Consider the following 27,025-nt stretch of genomic DNA (forward strand, 5'->3'; position numbering starts at 1 on the left):
ATCCACCCACGGCTTCTGGTTGGGAAACGTTCGGATGATAGTTCTTTCTGCTGTGTCGTCCGCTAGTTTCCCGATAAATCCCACAACCGCTTCCGTAAACATGTTGATGTCATCAGAGCTGCGCCGAAACATGTCCCAGTCTGCGTCATCCAGTGCGTCCTGCAGCGCGGCCACCGATTGGTCCGTCCAGCGAGCGACCTCCCTCCTGATTGGTGGTTGCTGCTTTAGCCTTTGTTTGTAAGCAGGTATGAAGAAGATGGCGGAATGGTCCTATTTCCAAATGCCGGCAGGGGCTGAGCCTTGTAACAGTTCTTGAACGGGGTGTAGCAGTGGTCTAATGTCCTCGTGCCCCGGGTGGGGCAGTTGATGTGCTGGTGAAGGTTGTGAAATGTCCGTTTGAGATTCACTCTGTTAAAATCTCCCATAACAATGAGTGCGGCATCTTGGTGAAGTGTTTGTTGATGTGTGAGAGCCTCATGTAGCTCACATAAGGCAGTGTCCGAGTCCGCGTGAGGCGGAATGTAAACAGTGCAGGCAATGACCGCAGTGAATTCCCGAGGGAGATAGAAAGGGCGACACTTAACGATCAAAAGCTCCAGATTGGGCGAGCAAGAGCGTGTGAGTGGGGAGATGTTTGTGCTGTCGCACCATCTGTTGTTCACCATCAAACACACTCCACCACCTCTTTTCTTCCCCTACTCCATTGTCCTGTCCATGCGGTAAACCGAAAAGAACCCCGTCGGCTGCACGGCGTGGTCTGGTATCGCTGGGTTCAGCCAAGTCTCAGTGAAGCAGAGGAGGTTGCAGTCCCGAATGTCTCTCTGGAACTGTCATGGACCCGGGCCATGTGGGCCCGGTATTCTCGGTTTTTGTATGTTTTGTATTTCATCCCCTAGTCATGCCTTGGTTCCTAGGTTCTTCTGTTAAGATGTTCCTTATTTGGTTACCTCCTGTGTGCCCCTGTGTAACTGTGAGCCCTCGTGTTTTATTCCATGTCTTCCTCAGCCCGTTATGTCTGTGTTTTTCCCCGTGCTCTCTCTCCTCCTGTTTGAACCTCTGTACTTCCTGTTTGACTCTGCCTGTCTCCCGTCAGTGTTATGTTCACCCCGCCCTGTCTCGTTATGGTTATCTGTGTCAGCTGTGTTCCCCGTGTGTTCCCCGTGTGTTCCCACTTTCCTCGTTAACCCTCTGTGTATTTCTGTCTGCGTCTCCCTCTGTTCGGAGTCGCGTTCTCCCTCATGTTGTGTGTGTTCCTCCCTGTGTTTCTTGGCGAGCTTTGTATTTAGTTTTCCCAGTTTAGTTTCGTATTTCCTACGTTCTGCCTCTCCAGCATTAAAGCTGTAATTTTTGAGTTCATCCCCGTGTCTGTGAGTTTTGCATTTTGGGTCCTCCTCCTGCCTGCCACACAGCGATCCATGACAGGAACTTGATTCTGGCTTTGAGGTCATCAAGCTTGTTCTCGATGGATTGAACATTGGCTAGCAGGATACTGGGCATGGGTGCGCGGTGTGCGCGAGCCCGTAGCCTGTTCCTGATGCCGGCTCTTTTACCTCGAGGCCGTCGCTTAGGGCCGCGTCCTTTGTTCTCTCTCAGGATCTCCTTTGGCCAGTTTGGGTCCGGAGTTAAACATGGTGAAATGTTCGTGTACTGCAGACCAATAGAAACCAGAATGTCTCTACTGTAGCGGATTTGTGTGTTTTGCATGATGCCCATGCAAGATTATCGCAGATATAGCAAAAAGTGACGAAAAACTGCAAAAAGTGGAGAAGTTAGGGCAGAGCATCCAGCACGGCAGCCGACCTCACCGGCGCCATTTTACAAGTAGACCATTATAGCAAATGGTCCACTTGGGAAAGTAAATCTGTTGGGCATTTTTTGACCTTCAGACAACAATTCTGACACATTTCCGGACAGGAGAGGGGAAAAAACCCAGCAGCTGTGCAGGCGAGGAACCAGACCACGTGAGGTTTGCCAACACTTCTGTTCGACGTGATGCCTAGTCCAGCAGTTTCTCCAGCTCCCTGCACCTGCTCCACCATCTGTGCCTCCATCATGCCAAGACCAAACGCTCAGCAGTTAGAGAGCATTTTGACATGATATCTCCCAGTAATAACTTACATCTTCTCAAATCAACCTCAGAGAGGAGGGTTAGGCTCTTGTCTTTACCAGGTTTAGGTAACAGAGTCATGATACCTTGTTTCATGGTTGACATCAAATTAATGTTTTCTATACTTTCATTTAGGGCATTAAATAGTAGTTTTTTAATGTCCTGAATTTATTTTTATTTTTTTAATTTGAGGTTAAACAAATTAAACTCATAGAATCACTGAGATCTGTTGACTGTTAATGAACCATGTATAATGCAAAAGTGCACCTTCGTCTTCATCTTTGTTGCTTCCTGCATCTGAGACCACAGAGCTTCTCTGGCTTGTTTATCTGCCATGGTAAGATCTTCCAAAGACCAAAGTCAGGATTCCTAACACTTCCAAATCTTCACCCCTGTATTGTTGACAAACTGGATGGTGATCTGACAGGTTTCTTTTCTCCTCTTTCTTCCCAACTCGGTGTCCACTACCATCTTGAAGCAGTATGTGCTACAGTCGGTCTGTGGGCCGCTCTTGTTCCTAATGTTGTTGGTCCGTGAGCCAGCCATCATGAAGAGAGCGAAGTTATACCATACTAAGAGCTGAAGTGAAACAAAATATTAAAAACAATGAAACGTGTGAACTGCAGCTAAGCTGCTGACACTGATTTTGACTGATTTTAAGCTGTGTGCCTTTTTAAAAATAGTTGCGATAAAACCAATAGCAGAAATCGTCCACCTGGGCCTTACACAGAGTTTCTGTCTGATTTCTCAGAGTTTTTATCTGATTTAGTTCTGAGCTCAGATAAAATAATTATTGTGGGTGATTTTAACATCCATGTAGATGCTAAAAATGACAGCCTCAACATGGCATTTAATCTGTTATTAGACTCAATTGGCTTCTCTCAAAATGTAAAAGAACCCACCCACCACTTTAATCACACTCTAGATCTTGTTTTAACATATGGCATCGAACCTGAACATTTAACAGTGTTTCCTGAAAACCCTCTCCTGTCTGATCATTTCCTGATAACATTTACTTTTACAATAATTGATTACACAGCGGTGAAGAGTAGACTTTATCAAAGTAGATGTCTTTCTGAAAGCACTGTAACTAAGTTTAAGAATATAATCCACCCACTGTTATCATCTCCAATGCCCTGTACCAACACAGAGCAGAGCAGCTATCTGAACGCTACCCCAACAGAGGTCGATTATCTTGTTAATAATTTCACCTCCTCACTACGTACGACTCTGGATACTGTAGCTCCTGTGAAAACGAAGGCCTCAAATCAGAAGTACCTGACTCCGTGGTATAATTCTGAAACACGTACCCTAAAGCAGATGACTCGTAATCTGGAGAGGAAATGGCGTGTCACAAATCTAGAGGATCATCATTTAGCCTGGAGAAATAGTTTGCTGCTTTATAAGAAAGCCCTCCGCAAAGCCAGAACATCTTACTATTCATCACTGATTGAAGTAAATAAGAACAACCCTAGGTTTCTCTTCAGCACTGTAGCCAGGCTGACAAAAAGTCAGAGCTCTTTTGAGCCAACCATCCCTTTAACGTTAACTAGTAATGACTTCATGAACTTCTTCACAAATAAAATTTTTATCATTAGAGAAAAAATTACCAATAATCATCCCACAGATGTAATATTATCTACAGCTACTCTTAGTACCATTGATATTAAGTTAGACTCTTTTTCTCCAATTGATCTTTCTGAGTTAACTTCAATAATTACTTCCTCCAAACCATCAACGTGTCTTTTAGACCCCATTCCTACAAAACTGCTCAAAGAAGTCCTGCCATTAATTAATTCTTCGATCTTAAATATGATCAACCTATCTCTAATAATCAGCTATGTACCACAGGCCTTCAAGCTGGCTGTAGTTAAACCTTTACTCAAAAAGCATCTCTAGACCCAGCAGTCTTAGCTAATTATAGGCCAATCTCCAACCTTCCTTTCATATCAAACATCCTTGAAAGAGTAGTTGTCAAACAGCTAACAGATCATCTGCAGAGGAATGGTTTATTTGAAGAGTTTCAGTCAGGTTTCAGAGCTCATCACAGCACAGAAACAGCTTTAGTGAAGGTTACAAATGATCTTCTTATGGCCTCTGACAGTGGACTCATCTCTGTGCTTGTCCTGCTAGACCTCAGTGCAGCGTTCGATACTGTTGATCATAATATCCTATTAGAGCGATTAGAACATGCTGTAGGTGTTACAGGTACTGCACTGCAGTGGTTTGTATCATATCTATCTAATAGACTCCAATTCGTGCATGTAAATGGAGAGTCCTCTTCACACACTGAGGTTAATTATGGAGTTCCACAGGGTTCAGTGCTAGGACCAATTCTGTTTACATTATACATGCTTCCCTTAGGCAGCATCATTAGAAGACATAGCATACATTTTCACTGCTATGCAGATGACACCCAGCTCTATCTGTCCATGAAGCCAGATAACACACACCAATGAGTTAAACTGCAGGAATGTCTTAAAGACATAAAGACCTGGATGGCCGCTAACTTTCTGCTTCTTAATTCAGATAAAACTGAGGTTATTGTACTCGGCCCTGAAAATCTTAGAAATATGGTATCTAACCAGATTCTTACTCTGGATGGCATTACCTTGGCCTCCAGTAACGCAGTGAGGAACCTTGGAGTCATTTTTGACCAGGACATGTCCTTCAACGCACATATTAAACAAATATGTAAGACTGCTTTCTTCCATTTGCGCAACATCTCTAAAATTAGAAATATCCTGTCTCAGAGTGACGCTGAAAAACTCGTTCATGCATTTATTACTTCCAGGCTGGACTACTGTAATTCATTATTATCAGGATGTCCAAAAAACTCACTGAAAAGCCTTCAGCTGATCCAAAATGCTGCAGCAAGAGTCCTGACAGGGACTAGAAAGAGAGAGCATATTTCTCCTGTTTTGGCTTCCCTTCATTGGCTTCCTGTTAAATCCAGAATTGAATTCAAAATCCTGCTCCTCACATACAAGGTCTTAAATAATCAGGCCCCATCTTATCTTAATGACCTTGTAGTACCATATCACCCTATTAGAGCACTTCGCTCTCGCTCTGCAGGCCTACTTGTTGTTCCTAGAGTATTTAAAAGTAGAATGGGAGGCAGAGCCTTCAGTTTTCAGGCCCCTCTTCTGTGGAACCAGCTTCCAGTTTGGATTCGGGAGACAGACACTATCTCTACTTTTAAGATTAGGCTTCAAACTTTCCTTTTTTCTAAAGCATATAGTTAGGGCTGGACCAGGTGACCCTGAATCCTCCCTTTGTTATGCTGCAATAGACGTAGGCTGCCGGGGGATTCCCATGATGCATTGAGTTTTTCCTTTCCAGTCACCTTTCTCACTCACTATGTATTAATAGACCTCTCTGCATTGAATCATATCTGTTATTAACCTCTGTCTCTCTTCCACAGCATGTCTTTATCCTGTCTTCCTTCTCTCACCCCAACCGGTCGCAGCAGATGGCCGCCCCTCCCTGAGCCTGGTTCTGCCGGAGGTTTCTTCCTGTTAAAAGGGAGTTTTTCCTTCCCACTGTCGCCAAAGTGCTTGCTCATAGGGGGTCATATGATTGTTGGGTTTTTCTCTGTATCTATGAAGCGCCTTGAGGCGACTTTTGTTGTGATTTGGCGCTATATAAATAAAATTGAATTGAATTGAATTGAAATCATTAAAACTGGAGCAGCCAGGCAGGGGCAGGGGTTGTGTTTGCAGTTACGTCCGCTGGGTGGGAGTTCAACACAGCAACTCCACCTCAAGTCACTAGTGGACAGACTCTGGCTCCAAAAGTGTAACACGGTTGGCCCCATAAACTGCCTGTGCTTCAGGGGCAGAAGCTTATCTTTGTATCAGCATTAGCTAAATTCTCCCAGCAGCTGAGAACTGTTCACATTCCAGCTTAAGCCATGAGACCGGGATCGCTTTGTGATACTTTATAATAACATAAAAAGAGACAAATAAATGATAATGTGTCAAAGACTTGGTGTCAAAGTATTGTTTTCTGCGATAACCTAAAAATCATGAAATTGGGAAATATCAATTGGTACGCACTGGTTTTAGAAATAATCACCCCTTTTCTCCCCACTGACCCACACACACTGTTGTGCATTGCAGCTTTGTTGTACCACAGCTTGCTCAGCGATGGAATAGAATCTTTGGGTAAGGATTAAGATCTGCAAAAAAAGAGACAAAAAGATTTGAAAAAAGATACAACGCCGTGTCATTGAGGGTCATTTTTACTTTCTGGGAGTTGAGGTTCTGGGAACTGTCTGGTTTTGGTGCTACGATCCTGCAGACAGGTTTTAGCAGCTGTGTTTTGGCTAGTTTATGATGTTACTGGATGTGGTCCTCTCACTGCATGATCTGATTGGTATGACTGGATATTTAAGATGGCAGCATTTGAAAGATTTGACAAGTTCTTCTGAAAAACCCTGCAAGAGAATGACTGCAAATGTCGTTAAATAACAGACAACTTTTGAACTGTTGCTTCTGGTGAATAGGACAGTTCTGAGCTCAGGGCATGGCACTTCTTAACTAAGCTCGGTGGCTCACTTTGTTACCTGCTGTTAAATACTGTAGTCACATTTTCAATATGATTTCTGCTGTGTTTGGGCCTTTAGTTTTCACATTTGAAAATAACCCTTGTCTATTTCATCAGTCAGCAGCCAGTCCGATGGAGATAAGAAGAAGAGGCAACAGAAAGTAAAGGGAACGAGCATCAGCCCTCATACCAAATTAGCTACACTCAAGGTAATTTTTTTCAGAGATGATACAATTCTTGTACAGGTTTACTGGGCCCTGTTATGCTTTTACTGTCCAACCAAAGAATAAAAGGGGTACCATAAAGAAAAGCTTGAGTGAGTCTGATCTTGGCTCTGCAGCTGTACAACAAGGAGTTGGAGTCAGAGTTTGGGTCCTTTGATGACTGGGTGAAAACATACGAGTTGTTCCGAGGGAAAGCCAGTGAGGAAGAGGGATCAAATGAGGAGAGGTTTGTTGGAAAATTTAAGGTGAGATACTAAGTAATGTTCTTTGCGGGTACTACTTTGGTACTGCTCAACAACTAGCATATCTACACATAAATCTTCATGCTGTCTCTTAGGGTCGATTCTGCCTCTATAAGCTCGCTGAGGAGGAGGAGGAGGACTGGCATGAAGCAATAGACGCTGGGAGCTTTAGAGTCAACAGAGGAATCCCTCCCAACAGCTCAGTCCAAGTTCTCATACGGGTTTACATTGTCTGTGTGAGTCCTGCTCACATGGGAATTTTCTGCTGAGTTCTCTTTGGAATGTTTTACTTGAAAGTTGTAGAATAGTTTTCCATTGTACTGAGAAACAAAAAGAGCAGCGTTTAGTGAGGCTGACGTGATACAGCAGTTAGTACATCGCCTAACACCAACGTTAGAGGTTTAAACTGGTCTAGCTCCTTCCTGTGTGGACCTGATTGAAAGCACTTCCTGGATGTGTAGTTACACGTCTGCCTTCGCTCTCAAAGTGCTTCTGCAGACTTAACTATGTCAAAAGTCGCATGCAAGAAAAAACATAATGACAAGCAAATTATTATTAGTATTGGTCAAGTTACTTAGAAATACTAATTACTTACTAATTACTTCTCCAAAAGGTATTCCCATTACTTTACTGATAACTCATTTTCAAAAGTAATTAGTTACTTAGTTACTTTTAAAAAACATGATACGTAATAAAGCAACAGACCTTTCAGCCCAATTCTATTTTTCTGCATAATCCATCGTTTGCAATGTAATCCAATGAAAAAGTCTCCTTTTAAAAATTGTTTCATGAGTTTTAATCTTTTACCTTTATGCACATTGCATCAAGCAAAAATGTAATTATATGCAACAGTCTTTGACTTGAAGAAATTCTCTAACATTTAAACCTATTTTCTGCATATTCCAAAAAATAATTTTTTGTGTTTACACTCTTTCAAATAGATGCAAGTAAAACACAGCAAAAATAAACCAATTCAAACATTCAGCAGCTCTTAAATCTATTGTCTATTGGGGTGGGTGGAGGCTTGCCAACAGCGGTCATGTCAGTGGGGGGGTCCGGGGGTTTCTCTGTGAATGTCACATTCCCGTGGCAGCGTGCTCGCTGCTCGCTCAGATTTGAAGTTTAATTTTTCTCTGTAGAAGGAAGTTTTCTTCCCACACAGAGTGAACATTACCTGAGAAAAGTAATCAGACTGCCCATCTCTGATTGCCACACAATTAAATTTAACTTCCTGGAGAACTCAGCAGCCTGAGTTTTCAAGGAAGCCATCACACATGTGAGAGCCTGCTGTGCGAGTGATGCCAGAGATTCAGGCTCTCACATCAGCTCTGTTCTCAAAGCTTCATTTTTCAAATAAATGCAGTTTAAAACAGCGCCTATGTTACTCCTGCAGCCTAACTCCATTTAACACTGAACCCGTCCATCACAGAGCCTGTGGTGTCACTGTTTTGAAAGTGACCAATCACATTAGGACCTCTATTCCTTTAGGCTCATTAACTAGCTGCACCACTCTGTGATGGAAACTGGTATTACACAAAAGTACCTTCGTTAAAACTGTCACCACATTTGTTAAACCCATCTGGTCTCATATTCAGAGGCCAAATAACATTCAGCACCAAGCTCATTAAAAGCTGTAGCAAAGCACTTAATTACATTTCAAACGGAGCTTTTCGTAAGCAACCAGTACTTTAATATAGGCTGTCCTTACAGCCCAAACAAGCACTGCAACACTTGACAACCACAAAAGCCCGACTGTGAACACCACAGCGAGGGCGGGAGGATGTCTCGCACAGTCTTCCTCAAGATTTACACTCAGACAAAAGGTCAATCCCTGATTCCCAGTCCCTTGTTACCTAAAGGAGGACTGTACTCTCCCCTTCCTGTGCATGAACATCTCTTACACTTGCCTGTTGATCACGCTTTGGTGACCTCTAAAAGGAGCAGCTGAAATAATAACATTAAGCAGTAGACATCTTGAACTATAGCATATTTTATAATGGAAGGTTTTAAAAAAAAGTAAACAGAAGAATTTACAAATAGTGCCGTTAAAAGTACTACTTTTAGTCCTTGTTTGTGAGTTCTTTTATGATACCCCTTCTCTTTCCAGGCCTCTAACCTGCACCCAGCTGACCCGGATGGGAAGGCGGACCCTTACATTGTTCTACGACTTGGCAAAAATGAAATCAAAGACAGAGACAACTACATTCCCAAACAGCTAAACCCTGTTTTTGGAAGGTAAATAACTGGTAAAGCTTCTCAGGAATTGTCTCACATTTTAAATATGACTTCTTCTATTCTCCTTCTTCCAGATCTTTTGAGATGCAGGCAACACTTCCTCAGGAGTCTCTGCTGTCAGTGTTCATCTATGACCACGACCTGGTGGGAGGGGACGATCTGATTGGAGAGACTCGCATTGACCTTGAGAACCGATATTACAGCAAACACAGAGGCACCTGTGGACTCCCTGCTGAGTATAGTCTGTAAGCCTGGACGTTTGAACTCTTTCAGATCAAAGTCCGAGTTATTTATTCCATTTGGTCACTTCAATAAATTACTATCCTACCTCATAGTTACATTACTTTTTTTCTATTACATTAAACTACCAAATTCAACTAAAGGAGTAGAAATTCCAGGCATTTATATCCATCTACAACTCTGCATTCTATGAATCCCTCGCACTGAAGCGTTTCCTGTTCCTTCCTTGTTGTCTGTCAGTGAGGGTTACAATGCCTGGAGAGACTGTTTGAAGCCATCAGAGCTGTTGGCAAAGATGTGCAGAGAGAGCGGTTTGGACGGTCCTCACTTCAGTCCAGGACGCATCATTGTGTCAGAGAAGGTTTTCACTGGCAAAACGCTCTTCATGCATGAAGGTAGATATAGGGCATTCTAGATCAGCTGCATGATTATTTTTTTAACTTAACATTTAGAAACAGTATTCAGACATTTACTGCATGAGTCCACGTGATACCTTTTAATCAGGTGCAATTCCATCTTTGTAGTCTAAAGCACTTGTCTGTCAGTATGAGTAGGAAAAGCGCTATATAAAATGTAAGTACAACACAATGTGAGAACAGTTGCATAAGTAATAAATATCCCCATCAGTAGCTGGAGATGTCATTTCAGTTTTAGAGAGAACACCAACAATCACTCGATCCCTATGATCCAACACTGTGGGGAAAGATAGTATAGATCAAGAAAATATGCTGGAGCTAGAACATGTATATAGGAGTCTGATTTGTCATTGTCGTGTGTATCCCTCAGACGAGCCAGTGGAGTCCTATGAACACTTGTCACTGAAGATCCTACACCGCTGGGCTGAGATCCCAGGTGTAGGATGCACACTGGTACCAGAGCACATTGAGACCAGAACTCTGTTTAATAAGGCCCGGCCTGGAATGGACCAGGTATGTTTGAGTTTAGTATTCTGGTAAAAAATAATCGTTATTCATGCATTTACAACCTTTAAGCTTTTTGGGTTTTCTGGGTCAACTGCCTACATCTGTGTGCATGTACATGTAGGGTCAGGTCCAGATGTGGGTAGACATGTTTCCAATGGACCTGCCACATCCAGGACCTCCAGTGGACATTTCACCTCGAAAACCAAAAGGGTGAGACTTACCAAAACGTAATAAAACAATGTCTGTCAACGTTGTTTTGGCATGCGGTCATTCAAACTCAGATGTGTTTGTGCAGATACGAGCTGCGTATTATCATCTGGAACACAGAGGACGTCATTTTGGAGGACAGCCACTTCCTCACTGGTCAACAGTTCAGTGATATTTACATCAAGGGGTAAAAAAATCTATTTGTTCCTGGTATTTTTTGGCAATATAAATATTTTTTTTAGCTTTGGAAATAATAATTCCAAAACTAAAGTGACGTTTGCTGTCTGTTGTGTAAGCTTGGCTGATTCCTTATTGAACAGCACATTGAATGTACTGAATATATCTCTGTTACCGAGTTAACGTGGATCGTGTGAGGGCTGCACGGTGTCAACACGTTAGCGCCTTGCAGCCCAAAAAGCTAAACTAGCTAGCTAAACCTTTATATAAAAATCTCTCACCTTACCAAATCTACCGTTGTAGCTGGCTGAAAGGTTTAGAAGATGACCGACAAGAAACTGATGTGCATTACAACTCTCTGACTGGAGAAGGAAACTTCAACTGGCGCTTCGTGTTCCCCTTCAGCTACCTGCCTGCTGAAAAGGTACTCATATTTGTGTGATCTTTGGTCCTAGGAGCTCCGGCTCCAAGCCTGATGTAGATAAAATAGCTGCTACAGAATCACATCGTTACCAACTTTACCTCTGACAGGTAGTGGTGGTGAGGAAGAGAGAGAGTATTTTCTCTCTAGATAAAACAGAGCAGAAGATTCCTGCTATCCTCATTCTGCAGGTCTGGGACTTTGAGACACTCTCCTCTGACGACTTTCTAGGTGGGTATGCATAAGTGCCTATTCACACGGAGAGGCAATTATACACACACATTTCACTGATGAACATAAAATACTAAGGTGATACAGTGGTTAGCACTGTTGCGTCACAAAAAAGGTCCAGAGTTTGACTTCACTATGCTAAACGGACTGGTTATTGGACAGATAGGAGAGAAGAAGACAAGAAAGAGCCTGCAGTAAGGTTCAAGGCCGCGAAAAGGCTGAAAGTTGCGAGTCTCCCTGTGGTCGTCACAAAGCACCTCCCACACAGTAGACTCAAAACAATCTTCTAGAGCCTCCTCGCTCTCCTCCGACTATCTCTGCACTGTGCGGGTGGCTGGTGGCTCCCTGTGCACCAGGTTGTGATCAGATCTTTCCAGGGGTGGCAGAAGTGATAAACTGTATGCCTCTTTTGCGTTGGCATACAGTAAGTCCAATGTTTTATTGTCTCTGGTGGGCCATGTCACATACTGGGTGAAGGTGGGCAGTGTTGAGTCCAGTGATGCAATATAGTCCCCAGATGTTCAAAAAGGGCTCTCAGAGATTGCGTTTGCAGTCTGCTGACCACAGAGCGGAGTAAGAGGCTGCATCCGCATTGGCTGAGGGGGGGCTACGCTGTTATCGCGATAACATGCGAGAATTCCCGGGGCAGGTAGTACAGACACATTTTAACGGCTAACAGCTCAATGTCTCTGCTGCAGAGCTGTTCTTTCACAGTGATGTGCCCCGATGCACCTTTAGTTCACAATCACTGAAGAATAGAAAGTGTTACTGCATTGTGTTCAGGGAAATGCTGCTATAATGGCATTAAATACAGGGACATATTGCCAATTTGAACGTATAAGGAGCATGCTTGAATCATTCCTGTGGAGGACAGGAAACAGCAGAAATTCAGGAAGACTACTCCTGCTAACTATTAACAATTACCCCCAAAACCTGAAGATGGTGCTAAATGTTTAAAGCACTGAAAGCAGAAGAAACATGAAGACATGACAAACCTTCTAAGACAATCTTTAATGGCAAAAAGTATTAGAAGTCGCACTGGAGAGTCAGGATGAATAATGGAGATAAAATGTGCATGACTTGAATGAAGGCAAAAACAACTTGACAAAAGAGATTCAGAGATTCTGGTGTTGGCTGCATAAAACACGGCAGTGCACCTGACTGACTGTGTGTCTGCAGGCACACTAGAATTAGACCTCCATGGATTTACTCGGGGAGCTAAAACAGCCAAGTTGTGTAAGGCGGACATGCTGACAGATGGGACTGAGAGAATCTCCATCTTTCAGCAGAAGAGAGCACGAGGCTGGTGGCCCTTCACCAAGTCAGGAGAGTTGACCGTAAGTACACAGTAACACACACATGCAGTGTATAAACAAATGTAAAAATAAAGTCAGGCAAATACAGATCATCAAACAATCGATCTTCCTCCAGGGGAAAGTGGAAGCAGAGTTCCATCTTGTGACAGCTGAGGAGTCGGAGAAAAATCCTGTTGGCCGTGCCCGCAAGGAGCCAGAGCCACTACCAAAACCAAAGTAACCATAACCACACAAGGCTCTGTTTATCTGTCAGAATACAATCTAATTTATGTACGAAAAATGCGTCAAAGGAATACAGGGACATTTCTGTAAATCTGAGGTATATTTACACATTTTCAATAACAATATTTGGGTAGCCTGGGGGTCCTTACTGGATACAGAGTCAACCCCCCAACCTGGAGCTATATCTATGTGTGCATCAATGCACACATAGATATAGAGAGAATAAACGGCCTGTTCCCAAAGATCAATCCAGGTGTAATCTCATTTACAAGAGAACAATAACACACGGCCAGACGCTCCCAGACCAGAGACTGCACAACACTAGATCCACATTTTACTCATTTACTTTTTGGTGCAGTTGAGGATATCATATTACTTTCTCTTATGTATTCTATTCTTTTCTATTCTATACTTTTTGATGCTCGAGTCATTTATCTTTTTAGTAATTTTTGCTCGGGTTTGTTTGGTTTTTTTATTGTCTGGGAGCAGACACGATGTCTGTGAGGCTGTTATGGCGGGAGAGAAGCTGCAGAGAGGTTTCTGGTCCAAATGAAGTCATGTGTTCAGGGGTTCACAGTTTGGTTTCTATAAATGAGAGCTGCTCCATTCAAAGTTTTAGTCTTATTACTCATATGCTTTAATTTTCAGACACAGGAGATTCACTGGTTTAATGTGCCAGAATAAAATCCCTCTCCCACTTGAGCTGTTCCATTTAACCTTAGTATTTAATATGAAAATGCCGTCAGTTTATAATGCACATCATCTGGATGCACCAGGACGCCGTTATGATTTCTGGAATCACGTTTTTAATGTCGTAACATTAGACACTTTCTCAGGTGACCCATTCAGGGTTGCTAAAGCATCGTAATCATCTCAGCCTGTAAGAATCTGTAATGAACTAAACCACTTCATTTGCTTTTCTCCTCTTTCCCACAGTCGTCCAGACACCTCCTTCTCGTGGTTCGTTAACCCTTTCAAATGTTTCTTTCACTTGGTGTGGCGAAGCTACAAGAAGTACATCATCATCGGCATCATTCTGCTGATCACAGCGCTGTTCCTTGCCCTGCTCTTCTACACACTACCCGGAGCCATCTCCAACAAGATTATCAGCGGCTAAACGGATAAACTATGTGTGTGTATGCTGCAGCTCTACAGCTTTTCCAAATGATCAAAGTCTCCATTTTTTGAATATTGAAGTTGTGTAGATGTTTGGTCTCACTTTTTAAAACAGTCATTTACATCAACGGGAATAAGAATGAAGGCTGGCCATTTGCTTTTAATTCGTTCTGTGTCTGAATAAATGTTTTCCAAATGTTACTAACCAGTGAAAGTTAAATATTAACATTTTAAGATGATGAAAATGGAAAACAAAATCTGTTTAACCAGAATAAATAAATGTGAGTCAATAACACGTCTGGATTTCATACCTTCATTTATCAGGCACACGTCATTCAGCAAAGACCGAGTACAAACACATTATTACTTACAGTAATTACTTCTGTAATTACTTTACATGTCTTTGAAGTCCTACCATTAACTAAAGCTTCAATACTGTTGACCATGATATATTATTACAGTGATAAGAGCATGCTTTGGGAATTAAAATACTGTGCTGCGGTGGTTTGAATCATATCTAACAGACTCCAGTTTGTCCATATAAATAGGGAATCCTATACAGACTCCACAGGGTTCTGTACAAGGACCAATTCTGTTTAAGTTATATATGCTTAACCTAGGCCGTATCATTAGAAGACATATTTTCACTATGCAAATGATACTCAGCTTTATCTGTCCATGAAGACAGATAACACACAACAATTAGTTAAACTACAGGAATGTCTTAAAGTAATTAAACACGTGGATAACCTCCAATTTCCTGTTTCTAAATTCAGTTAAAACAAGGTTATTGTCCTCTGTCCTAAATAGGATGTTTAAAAGAAGAATGGGATCAGGCTTCAGCTTTCAGGCGCCTCTTCTGTGGAACCAGCTTCCAGTTTGGATTCAGGAGATGGACACCCTCTCTACTATTAAGATTAGGCTTCAGACTTTCAGTTTAGATAAAGCACGTATTTTGGGTTGATCAGGTGACCCTGAGTCCTCTTAGTTATGCTGCAATAGGCCTAAATGTTTCTTCTTCACTCACTTTTTGGCATTGATACGCCACTTTGCATTTAATCATTACTTATTAATCTCTGGCTCTCTTCCACAGCATGTCCTTTGTCCCGTCTTCCTCTTTTCTTCCCAAACTGGTCGCAGCAGATGGCTGCCCACCCTGAGCCTCATTTCCTCCTATTAGAGTGCTTGCTTAAAGGGATCATCCTACTGTTGAGGTTACAGTATTTGCCTTACACTATAAACACTGTTGTGATTTGGCAGTCTTGTATCAGTTGGCATGATCCAGTCTAGCTGCACGTTCAGTATTGATATGTTAAAGGATACAGTGAAGGTTTGTACATATAAACACAGAGATTTGATGAAAATAACAATAGTCCTTGTGAAGGGTATGGCAAATGTTTATTGTGTATTTAACTGTGTGATGGATGTTAGTTTAAGGATTTGGGGTTTTCTGATACTGACAGTACCGGATTACAACATTTAAGACAAAATGATCCATAGTGGCCGCTGCAAACGCTGCAAACGCTGCAAACGCTGACCCGAAACCTTGGTTTCCTTACGTGTCGAGTAAAGATAAACCTGAGTTCTGTGAATGGAGCAGTGTTAGCTCACTGTAAGATAGTGTCTGTCAGAGAGAGTCTCTGTGGAGAGATGTTGCCATGGGGGTAGGAAAGTGCCACAGCGTGCTCATGTGGAGCCATGTTGGGGCCTTTCAGAACCAGGGTGGAAGTGGATGTAGACATCCGTGGGATGTTATTCGATGCCGAGCTCTGTCTCTGCTGAGTGCTGGAGGTGGAAGCTGAAACACAACATAGAGCAGCTGGTTGAAGTGACAAACGAAAAGTGTAGCACCACCTGCTGAGCCTCACTGAGCAGACAGTGAGCTTTACTGGACTTATATACGGCTGGCTTAGAAAGTTTTCTCTGTGAACATGACTTCTTTTACAGTTTCCATCTGGCAAAGTAAAAGGAAGGGTTGACCATCCAGGCTCCAGTGTGCAGTACATCTGGAAAGTATTTGGAGATTCAACAGTTCCCATTTAGTCATACTGCCTTATTCCAAAATGGAGAAAAATTCTCACAAGTCTATAAACGATACCTCATAATTACTGTAATTCCTGCAAATTTATTTAAAATAAAAAGGAAAAATATAACATGAACATTAAATATTCACAGTTTGGAACTTGAGCTCCAAAGTGTGTTTTTGAGGAGCAGCAGGCAGTTTGAAAAGATGTGTGAAAAGTCATCTGAGCCACAACTTACCACAAGCTGATCTGGGCTGCTGCTGACTGCTGATGGCAAAGCCAGTCTGAGAAAGACCTTGAGTGTCTCCAAAGGCCTGACAGGGAACAAAGCAGCAAAGGCGTGGCTGATTGGTAAGCAGCTTAATTATTCAACTTTAAACAGACAGAGAGAATGGGTGTGAATTTCAATTTGCCAAAGAAGGTTTCTAACAGATCTACAACTACAGGTCAATAACCAGCGAGACTGAGAGGCTCTCTGAGGGTTACAGTTACAGAAGGACAAAGAATAACAATTAACTGCATGTCTTTGGACTGTGGAATCGAACTCAGGACCTTCTTGCTGTGAGGCTAATCGCTGCACCACTGAACTTCTAATGTGAATTACAAAGTGCCTGATTCTCCTTTTGCTTTCGACTGAGGAGAAACGTTGAAACTGGAGTTAACAGCAGAGGTGGAGGCCACTCCTGTTAGTCTCACGCTCCTATATTCAATTCTGAAAATATCATAGATATACATATAAATAATAAAATAAACTATATCTCTACACATACATCTCTCTCTAACCACATACATACATGATGTAGAGAGAGATGTATGTATACATCTACATCTATATCTATAGCAGACAAAGATTTTAGTATCAGAATAATGTGATGGAAACCGGGTGGAGACAAGAGTCTGTGAGGCAGGCAGAGACACTGTGTGGACACAATCAAGAACAAATATATGCAGATCACACAGATGATCAAATCAAACAGCTGGCTACGTTTTCTCGGCACACCTGTTAAGGCAGCCACAAACTGATAAAATGATGATAATCTCCAAAACATGAACGGACAGGTCGTCAGATATGGACTTGAGTTTGTGTTGCTGAATGTCTCTGTGCCATCTTTGTTGTCCGTTGAAAAACAATGCAATGGAAACAGAAAACACTCCCTTTGAATCCAGGAATCCAAAGCAGGTTGTGTTTCCCACGGTACAGCCCTCACATTCTCACTTACACTACTTTATGTTAGCAGCTCCAGTATGACAGATGAAAGATGGATTATGCAGAAAAAACAGAATTGGGCTGAAAGGTCTGTTGCTTTATTACGTCTTCAGGTTGTGTAACACATTCATAAAAGGCAAGTAATGAAACTAATTACTTTTGAAAATAAGTAATCAGTAAAGTACCGGGATTACTTTCTTGGAGAAGTAATCAGTAATTAGTAACTAATTACTTACTAACTTGAGCAACACTGGATATCACAGACACTAACACTCATCACTGTCAGTGATCACGCAGCGGTGTGTCGCTGACACAGACAACAGTCACACGACCAACTCGAGATTTAATACCTGCCAGGAATGTATGTTCGATGGCAGGGTCTCAAACTCCGGTCCTCGAGGGCCGCTGTCCTGAAACTTTTCCATGTGTCCTTGTTACAATTAGCATGTCATTAGCAAGACTCTATAGCACTTGGCTGCATGCTGAGGTGGCGACCCCTAACCCTACTCAAGTAAGTTTAAGTAAGTGTTTGGAAAAATGTCCTTCTAAAAGCACTTTTATTGTTCATTCACACATGAGCTGCTGTAACATGAATCAAATGGCTGAGCTGCCACCTCAGCGTGCAGTCAAGTTCTATAGAGTCTTGCTAATGACATGCTAATTGTATTCAGGTGTAGAAAGTTGCACGACACCGGAGCTCGAGGACCGGGGTCCGAGACCTCTGCTCTACACTGGAGCTCGAGGACCGGGGTCCGAGACCTCTGCTCTACACTGAATAGTTGTGAACAGTCCACACCCACTGAGGTAAACAATACTCTGGCAGCTACCAGGGAAATGCCTCCCAAAGCATTCAAGGTAACTTTGGGTAAAAATGAAAAATATTGTGAAATTTCTTTTTGATTGTCATATACACGTTTTAAATTCTTGATATTACTGAAATACGTCAAAAATAGTTTGCAAAAATGTTTTTATTCACTGACCACCAAAATCTCCATGCAAATGTTTTTAATCAATTTCCACCTTAAGCCCTGAGAGATGGAGATCTCATTCATGAGAAAGAAACAGACCATTTCCAAAAGAAATGTCTGAGTGCAGAGACTGTGGTGGAATCACCGACCTGCATCTGGTTAAGGCAGGCCTGGAGTTTCCGTTTTGCCCTCCACCTGGCTACCCTCAGTCTGGTCTTCTCTCGACGCTCCCGCACCTTCAACACAAAATCACCTTTATTTTTCAGGTTCACTTGATGCCTTTATAAATGAGGCACTTTTTTAACGTAAATATGCAGAAACCTTCTGTCCTCAATAATTTGAGGTGGACTGACCAGATCTGCCAGCAGCGGTTGAGGTAACGATTTCTCCAGTTCTCTGCGCTTTGTCATGTTTCGGCGACGAAGCTCACTCCTCCGCATTTTGTATTCTTCATAAAGACTAAGGTCTTTAGCCCAGGGTCGCACGGCTTGGCGAGGTGGGACGCCAGGTGGCAAGATGGCAGCTGACTGAGGTGCTGAATCTGAGAGTGCACACACAGAAAGAGCCCACTCTAAGTTCCAGTTGTGAGGCTATATTAAGCCACGTCACAGCGATAAACCTCCTTCATCACTTTGTTCTCGAGCTATAGCAACCAAAAACTCGAGTGTCAACATCACCTGGAAACCCAGCAGGGTGACGATACCATCCCGAAAGCCTTTTACAGCTGAGGGATAAAAGGTTTTAGGACAAGTCCCAGAACTTTTTATCATATCTAGTAAAATTAGACTAGAAGCATACAGACATGATCGACAGTTATTCACATCAACTCACGGGTGCTTCGTCCAGCTGAGCTGAAGGCTGTAGTATTTCTTTGGCTTCCTGCAGCACTTGGGCACTCTGTCACTGACGGTTGAGGCTGAGCACAGAGATGAAAGCATTCATTGTATTCGATAGTCTGCAATAACAGGATTCCACGAGAGTTTTCCAAAACTGTCCTTCAGTCTGTTGTTGAGCTTACAACCATTTGTTCAGTCCAATGACATGCACGTGCAACTGGTAATGCTAAAATGGCCGTAGCTGTGGATATGTCATAAAGTAACAGTGGCACGTGCCTGAGTCAAAGTGTTTTGTAGTGTAAACTGCTTTAAATGGTCAGAAACACAAAAAGAAGTACAGTGGTGTGAAAAAGAGTTTTTTTGAATGTTTGTCACAGTAAAATGTTTCAGATCATCAAACAAATGTAAATATTAGACAAAAATATCAGAACTAAACACAAAATGCAGTTTCTAAATGAAGGGGGAAAAATCCAAACCTACACGATCCTGTGTGAAAAACTTACTGCCCCCTAAACATAATAATTAGTTGGACGACTCTTAGCAATCAAACATTTGCAATAACTGGCAAAGAGGTTTTTTACAGCGCTGTGGAGGAATCTTGTTTGTGATTCAGTCACGTAGCAGAGTGAACAGCCTCACATCCCAGCACCTCAGGCAGATTCAGGTCAGGACCAGGCTCCTCCAACGTCTTTATTTTGTTTTTCTTAAGGCAGCAAAACAGCCAGAGACCACCACACTACCACCACCACAGGTTGCTGTGATGTTTCTTTTCTGTGCTAGCCACGTGTAATGCGACTCAAACTGAACAAAAAGTTCAGCTTTTGTCTCGTCAGTCCGCAGAGTATTTTCCCAAAAGTCCGGGGCATCATCAAGATGTTTTCTGACAAATGTGAGATGAGCTTTTGTGTGTAGCAGAGGCTTTTTCCTTCAACTCTCCCATGTAGGCCATTTTTGCCCAGACTCCTTATTGTTGAATCATGAACTCTGACCTTAACTGAGACACGTAAAGCCTGCGGTTCGTTAATGTTTGGTAGGCCGGCCGCACTCCTGGGAAGCTTCACCACATTTGTGTTTAATGGCTCCCAGTGTGGTTCAACAATGCATTTGTAACCTTTTCAGATGTCAGTGACTTTGTTTCTCAGGTGTTTCTTAGATCTCGGCATGATGTGTGGCTTTTGAGATGAAACATGTAGAGTCAGGAAGGGGGCAAACAGTTTTTAACACCACTTCATATAAATGTCAGTGCACTCGCTCAATGTTTGGTCCTTTGACGTTTCCTTATCTTTTTTGTTTGACCATCTTTCAACGTCATGAATTCCAGCAAAGCTGTGAACGAGCGTTTACTAAGAATCCTTTAAAAGACCTGGAGCGCTCAGACAATCCAGCTTATAGAAGACTTCTTCACAGCGTGGTGTCAGATAACGGCTGGGATTAAACTACAATGGTGCAAAGACTGACATCCAAATGCTCATCGTCCAGGATGCAACTTATGGAGGAGAAAAAAAAAAAAAAGGAGGGGGAGATGATCTTTCCCCCAAGAAAATGTCCCATGCATTCTGTCTTTGTCTCTGCTTCATGCAAGCTCTTTAGATAAGGACATCCTAGCTAAAAATAAATATTTAAAGTTAGAACATCTTTAAGGTTGAATAAAGTGGCTGTCACTTTGAGATTAGCAGCTGTTTATCAATATATTCTCTTTGGTCTTTGACAGTAGATGGAGAAAAGGAAGAACCACTTGTTAAACCTTTAAAACAAATAGAGACTTGACCACGATGGGACATGTACTCCCCGAGTGCCCTACAGCTCTTAGATTAAATAAAAGTTACAGTGAACACAAATGTAACTTATGTTCTTGAAAATTGTGCCCCACAACTGTAACCTCACCTCTGACTCTGGCTGATGACCCTGCTGTTCGTGGCAGTCAAGCAGCAGGGTGGCCATCACCTCTTGCTCTTCCTCTGGCTCCTCTTTTATATAGATCACCTCCTTCTCTTCTTCCTGTGCCTCATGCTTCACCTAGTTTGAAACAGGAGACAAACTGGAATTTACAAGTGCATTAGCTTGGAAATTGAAAATAAAAGAGCCTGTACTTTATTAAAATACCTACATAAGGCTTAATAAAACTGAACTGAAAAGAAAGTCTAAATATTTCTGTGTTAGAATGTAAAAATACAGTTTTAGGAACTGTATTCATTTCAGGTCATTTACACATGCATTCATTTCTGTAGCGCATTGTCTCATACGATATAAACCTTGCCAGCAGGATGAGATCGAGCCCTGAGGCAAATGTTTTGACTCTGTGCCATTACACTTTTCTGCTTCCATGCTTCCTGACAAGCTTCAGTGTAGGGCTGTGCGATATGACCAAACTCTCATATCCCGATATAAAACATCTATCGTCCCGATAACAATATAAATCACAAAAAATTTAACATTTTCTGTAAATTCTGTGAATCTCGGGCAGGTGAAGTGTTTCCAGCTGGGTGTCGTGTAGCTGGAGTCGAGTGTTTTAACGATGCATTTTTAGACAGAAGTTGTAACGGCGCCGTTTCCTTTGTGAGTATTTCTTACACGGCGTGCTGCGGGGAGAAGCCTGTTCTAACGTTGGAGTCTAAGGTTTATTTTTTAGCACCTGGCGGCTCTTTTTTACTTCTCATCCGTAAATACTCTGCATACTTTTTCATGTGATTCCATTTATTTTGAAAAGTCTCAACAGGATCTAGAGCTTTATTGTGAAAGGTTTATGTGGAAAATAAACAAGCGGACATGCGATGGTTTTACTGTGGTTGTTGCTAACGACAACGCATAAAAACAGGCGCTTGTCCGTCCGTAGTGTGGTTATATTAAATATAAGAGAAAGAGAGAACTTTAAGAAATTAATAATAACTACAGTGACATCAGAACATGAAAAAAATATTGCTGTAAACAGTTTATTTTGCGACACCACGAAACAAACGATAGCGTAAAATGAAACGATAGACGTTTCTATATCGTCATCCGATATATATCGTTATATCGAACAGCCCTACTTCAGTGACTCCTGACAATATATCCCTGGTTTCCTTTTTACCTACCAGGATTTCCTTTAATACTCCAAAAACACGTTTTATCAGGGTTTTTTTTTAAAGAAATGTAAATTAAAAAACAAAACAAAACCTTGTGATATATCAAATCTGGAAAACTTGATTTGAATGAGCTGTTACCTCTGGAACAGAGAAGAGCAGCGTGGAGCTAGCTGCATAGGTGGCGCCATCTGGAGACAGAGAGGAATCCCCTGACTGCTGCCCATCATCTAAATTCGGAGCCGGGGCAGGAGACGAGGCTATGGCACTATCCATGCCTTCTGTATTAGAGTGCAGAATGGCCCATTCACACTCATCCACCTCTTCAACTTTCTTACACTGAACTGGGTCTGAGCTAGGACAGAACAACACTGTAGAAACAACATGTACTTAGTCTAACATATCAGTGTAAGGCAGTGGTTCTTAACCTGGGTTCGATCGAACCCTAGGGGTTCGGTGAGTCTGTCTCAGGGGTTCGGCAGAGCCTCAGCCGTGATATGCAAGGCTCATTTTGTGCACCAGTAAAAAATATATGTATGTCTTGAATTTGAAAAAAATCCTATTTTATTTTTCACTAAAGAGGGGTTCAGTGAATGCACATATGAAACTGGTGGGGTTCTGTACCCCCAACAAGGTTAAGAACCACTGGTGTAAGGCTACATTGTGTCACAACATGCCAACCTACATTAAGCTCATTGCCTAAGGGCTTGCTACTCTCCTAAGTAGCAACACCCGCCTTGAGTAAACTGCTGCTGTGATGCAGTGCTATATAAATAAAAAATAAAGTAATAGTAAAACTACGGTAATGTTCATCTAAAGATTTAGTGATGTTCTCAGTGATGAGAGAGAAAACATGTACGCACGCACTGTGTACCTGTACTGCTGTCCAGAGATTCTCCAGCCACATTCAAAGTGAGTGAAGCAGGAAGCAGCAGGTCAGATGAGTCAGCGTGGGCCACGTTTGAAGGGCAGGACACTCTGACTTTTTGCCTGTTCATGCTGTTTGGTGAGGTGCATTCTGGGACTAGAAACATAAGAAAGAGTACAGTCAGCACAAGAGAAACCAGGACTCAAGCATTTCATTGGTACGTACTGTTGCTGTTCCTCATCAACGCTCCCTCAGCAGTCCTGGCCTGAACTGAGAACGATGACAGGGTCTTTGTTGGGGAAATGCCAGATCTGCTTCTCTGTGTTCGTGTTAGAGTTGGTGGCTGAATCCAGACTAGGGTAGAAGCAGAGGCTCTCTGCTGCAGCTCCTCCTCCACTCCTTGCCTGTAGTACTTTAGCTTCAGCTCCGTGTAACGCAGCTTGGCCCGAATGTTATCGTTCTCCTTCTCTTTTTGAGCCTTCTCACTCTGCAGCGTCATCATGTCCCTCTTCATCTGCACCACTTGAGCCTTTAACTCCTCAAATTTGACTCCGACCACTTTAAGCATCTCGGCCAGCACCGTCTCGACCGCTCCATTTACTGCTCGCTCGACTACGGTCCCCATCTGGCCTCGAATTAGTGATACAGCAATGCTGACATCCATTGAGAATGAGTTCGGACCGAGAAACTGCAGGAGATGGTTCGTGCGTTTTACCTGCATGCACAGAAGCAGTTTAAACACGTATATTACATTACGTTACAATAGTCACGTCCACATTTACGCAAACGTTTTCACAGATAATTTAGCTCAGGTTACAGTACACTTTGAAATAATACTGTTAACACTCAAAAAAGCCCCTTGAATGCAAGAATGCAAGAGTCAATAAGACCCTGAACTCAAAGCTGGGTAATCGGAATTACAGACACGAGAAGCATGGACAAAACAAACAAACAAACAAACAAACAAACACTACTTCATCTGACCATACCACATAAATGCAAAAGGAGGTGCTGGATGTCTCAACCATGGACCAACTTGTTTAGTTTCAGAGACTTTATGCCGACATATACCAGTGACTGTAGCATTAAGGACTACAAGAGAACGACGTTGTACTTTACAGCAACTTTAATAAGGTGACTATGAATGGGTTCGAAAGAAAGACAGTGTACAAATGTTCAGTTAAGTTTTAGTTGCGTTGTATTGACATAGACGCCACACTGTGTATGGGAAACAACATCGAACTTGACAGATTCTGGTAACATTAACCGCCGCTATAAAGACTATTTCTCTGTATCCGAGGCTCCTTTCATTGATAAAAGCGCTGATTTGGGCGTTAAATAATTCTATTTAACGCCCAAATCAGATGGGAGACAAACACACCACTTACCGTTTACTCTCGCTATTAGCCCGGTTAGATGACCGTTCAGTTATCTTAGCTGCTATCAGAACTTATACGAGTAGACAGCTAACTAGCTTAGGTTATCGTTAGATTTCTTAAATGGCTGTTAATGCTAACTTCCAGTTAAAGCTTAACAGACAAACAGTGTAACAGAAGAAGGTTAAACTTGTAAGACCTGGCATGCTCTGAACATTTTTTATGTGTAGCATAATTTTAGCAACAGAAGCGGATGCACTTTTGTTTCTGGCAAGTAGCATTATCGCCACCTAGTGCTATGGAGTGTGAATGCCAATAGTGGTATTTGGAGCATTCAAAAATTAAAACAGTCAAACGCAAACAATTGAGTCCAAGATGCTGCAATATAACTTCTTAACAGTGAAGGTATGGGTTTTATTACATACTTGATATCTATATATTATTTTCTAAAATCCAGTCTTTGTAAAAGGACTAATCAGCTGTTGGGTTTCCAGTTGTCCGTGTATATGTCCACAACGGAGCCTAATCAAAGCACATGAAACACTCTGACGACAGACTTTTCCAGCTTTCCTGCTGAGCTTTATCTGCAGTGGATTGCTCATTTTATTCCTATATCTGTTAATCTTTTTACAGGGAACATGGCGACCTAGTTCATTTACTGTATTATTGTGAGGTCTTTATCTCAGAATATAAAGCACCTAGAGGCAAATTGAATTGAATTAAATTAAGATCAGCAGCATACTTTTGAGACTGAGAGTCGTCAAATATGTGAAAATGAACCAGCTCTGTAATGTGTTTGACATCATCATACAGGCCACCAAAACTAGTTACAGCATGAGTGCAAAAACTGAAAAAGATGTTGACATTATTTCTAAGTGAACCAGAAGTTTAGTGCTTACAAAGCAAGAACTACAGATCTTATTATTGCAGTAAGAGAATGAAATTTATCTGGCTTTATTTGAAAACAAAAAAAAACTACTTTGGTTTAGAGATGGCACGATACCACTTTTTTATGTCCGATACCGATACCGATATCATGAATTTGGATATCTGCCGATACCGATATGAATCCGATATAGTGTTTTTTAATCAACAAAACTGTTTTTTAATATCTTGCTGCATTTTGTATAAGTTCATACTCAAGTTTAAAACAACAACTACACTAAAGCTATTCTGTTATACCTGTATACAAAAAAAATATTTCATAGTTCAGCAATACTGATCAATCTAATAAACTTAAACCTACACCATCCTCCCTATTCTGGTATTTTAAAGAGTACTTAGCGTAAATATTAAGCAACCTAACTAATAGGGTTCCAACTCCCAGCAACAACAAAAATAAATAAATAAAAAATAGGGAACCACCCCTCACGCTCCACCTCATGATGCTTAATCGACGTAATCAACCTTAATTTGATGCAGTGTGAAAAAAAAAGCACAGAAATCAATTATTTTTCAAGAAATATTAAATAGATTCAACATCTTTCTTCAACAAAATTGCAGACTGCACAGATGGTACCTTCCCAAAGGAAAAAGTACTATAGCTTACTAGGGTATATATATTAGACTTAATAGTCACTATATACAGTAATGGACTTCTATTCATTTTACATCAAATTAAAACTTTGGGTGTAAGATTCGGATAATTATTTATTAAAAGCTCGACATTTTAAATGAGAATAAGAAAGAAAAGTGTGTCTTTGTGCCCCCTTTTCCCTGTTCATGCCCTATCGGCCCCCCTGGCTAAACTTTGCTAGATGCGCCCCTGCACAGTTACCAGCGTCAGCTACGTAGAAAAAGATCCTGGAGTAGAAAGTAATATTAAATAAATTCTAACAACAGCTGATCAAGCTTAAACGTTCTGCTGTTGTTCAGCCGCTGGTTTCCTCTTTCTGGTGCAAAGTGGGCCAAAAACAAACCAGAGAGACGGACTCGCGACAGAAAAGCCGATCAGCTGATCATTAAGCAGTTTCATGATTGAAGTAGCAGCAGGAGAGGCAGTCGCTCCATATATCGTTTGGTAAGCTTAACGCAGGAATGCTTTACAAACATTCAGAGATGGACTTACACACTTGCTTTACTTCTCTCGGGGATAACTTTGTCGGAGATGAAATGCCGGGTTGCTAGCGAAGCTCCACATGCTATCCAGACCACCAACAGGTCCCGCATGCCCAATGGCGTGTCCAGCGGGGTGGCCTGGGGGGGCACAGGCCACCCCCCCAAACCAGACTGGCCACCCCAGGTGCCACCCCAAAGGCAAAACAATAAAATTCAATCAAATATCAAATGTCCGATTATGTTTTCACTGCAGATTTGGTTGCAGGTTAACATAGCTGGACTGGCCATCGGGCATACCGGGCATATCCCCAGTGACTTATTTTTTATTTTTTTTTGTAATGGCATGAACAATGAGAGGTGGTGGATTGGCCAGATGCAGGTCGATGTGTAGAAATAACTCCGTTGTTTGGTGGTGGC

At 42.0% G+C, this 27,025-nt stretch overlaps 2 protein-coding genes across 2 annotated transcripts in view; one reads left to right on the top strand and one right to left on the bottom strand.

Annotated features, from left to right (window-relative positions):
• Positions 1-14,210, top strand: part of fer1l6 (fer-1 like family member 6) — a 74,503-nt gene extending 60,293 nt beyond the window's left edge. Inside the window, exons 31-45 of the mRNA XM_085374006.1 lie at positions 6,229-6,273; positions 6,773-6,864; positions 6,996-7,124; positions 7,217-7,357; positions 9,229-9,356; positions 9,431-9,601; positions 9,837-9,991; positions 10,383-10,525; positions 10,641-10,729; positions 10,815-10,913; positions 11,207-11,327; positions 11,435-11,555; positions 12,735-12,892; positions 12,987-13,087; positions 14,030-14,210. Coding sequence (XP_085230132.1) covers positions 6,229-6,273; positions 6,773-6,864; positions 6,996-7,124; positions 7,217-7,357; positions 9,229-9,356; positions 9,431-9,601; positions 9,837-9,991; positions 10,383-10,525; positions 10,641-10,729; positions 10,815-10,913; positions 11,207-11,327; positions 11,435-11,555; positions 12,735-12,892; positions 12,987-13,087; positions 14,030-14,210 — 1,874 coding nt within the window. The remainder of the gene's footprint in view (positions 1-6,228; positions 6,274-6,772; positions 6,865-6,995; positions 7,125-7,216; positions 7,358-9,228; positions 9,357-9,430; positions 9,602-9,836; positions 9,992-10,382; positions 10,526-10,640; positions 10,730-10,814; positions 10,914-11,206; positions 11,328-11,434; positions 11,556-12,734; positions 12,893-12,986; positions 13,088-14,029) is intronic.
• A 463-nt stretch (positions 14,211-14,673) lies between these two features.
• LOC146615569 (uncharacterized) lies at positions 14,674-24,764 on the bottom strand. Its single transcript, XM_085374392.1, has 10 exons — positions 24,563-24,764; positions 23,400-23,889; positions 23,181-23,330; positions 22,448-22,677; positions 21,129-21,260; positions 19,240-19,324; positions 18,762-18,949; positions 18,558-18,644; positions 16,472-16,547; positions 14,674-16,007 (listed from the first exon to the last, which is right to left on the bottom strand). The coding sequence occupies exons 2-10, from the start codon at positions 23,836-23,838 to the stop codon at positions 15,817-15,819; spliced, it is 1,578 nt and encodes a 525-aa protein (XP_085230518.1). The 5' UTR covers positions 23,839-23,889; positions 24,563-24,764; the 3' UTR covers positions 14,674-15,816.
• Positions 24,765-27,025: the final 2,261 nt, after the last annotated feature.

This window comes from Diplotaxodon limnothrissa, linkage group LG16, assembly GCF_057381915.1.
Source record: "Diplotaxodon limnothrissa isolate DT_005_m linkage group LG16, D_limnothrissa_male_GT1.1, whole genome shotgun sequence".
Classification (NCBI taxonomy): Eukaryota; Metazoa; Chordata; class Actinopteri; order Cichliformes; family Cichlidae; genus Diplotaxodon; species Diplotaxodon limnothrissa.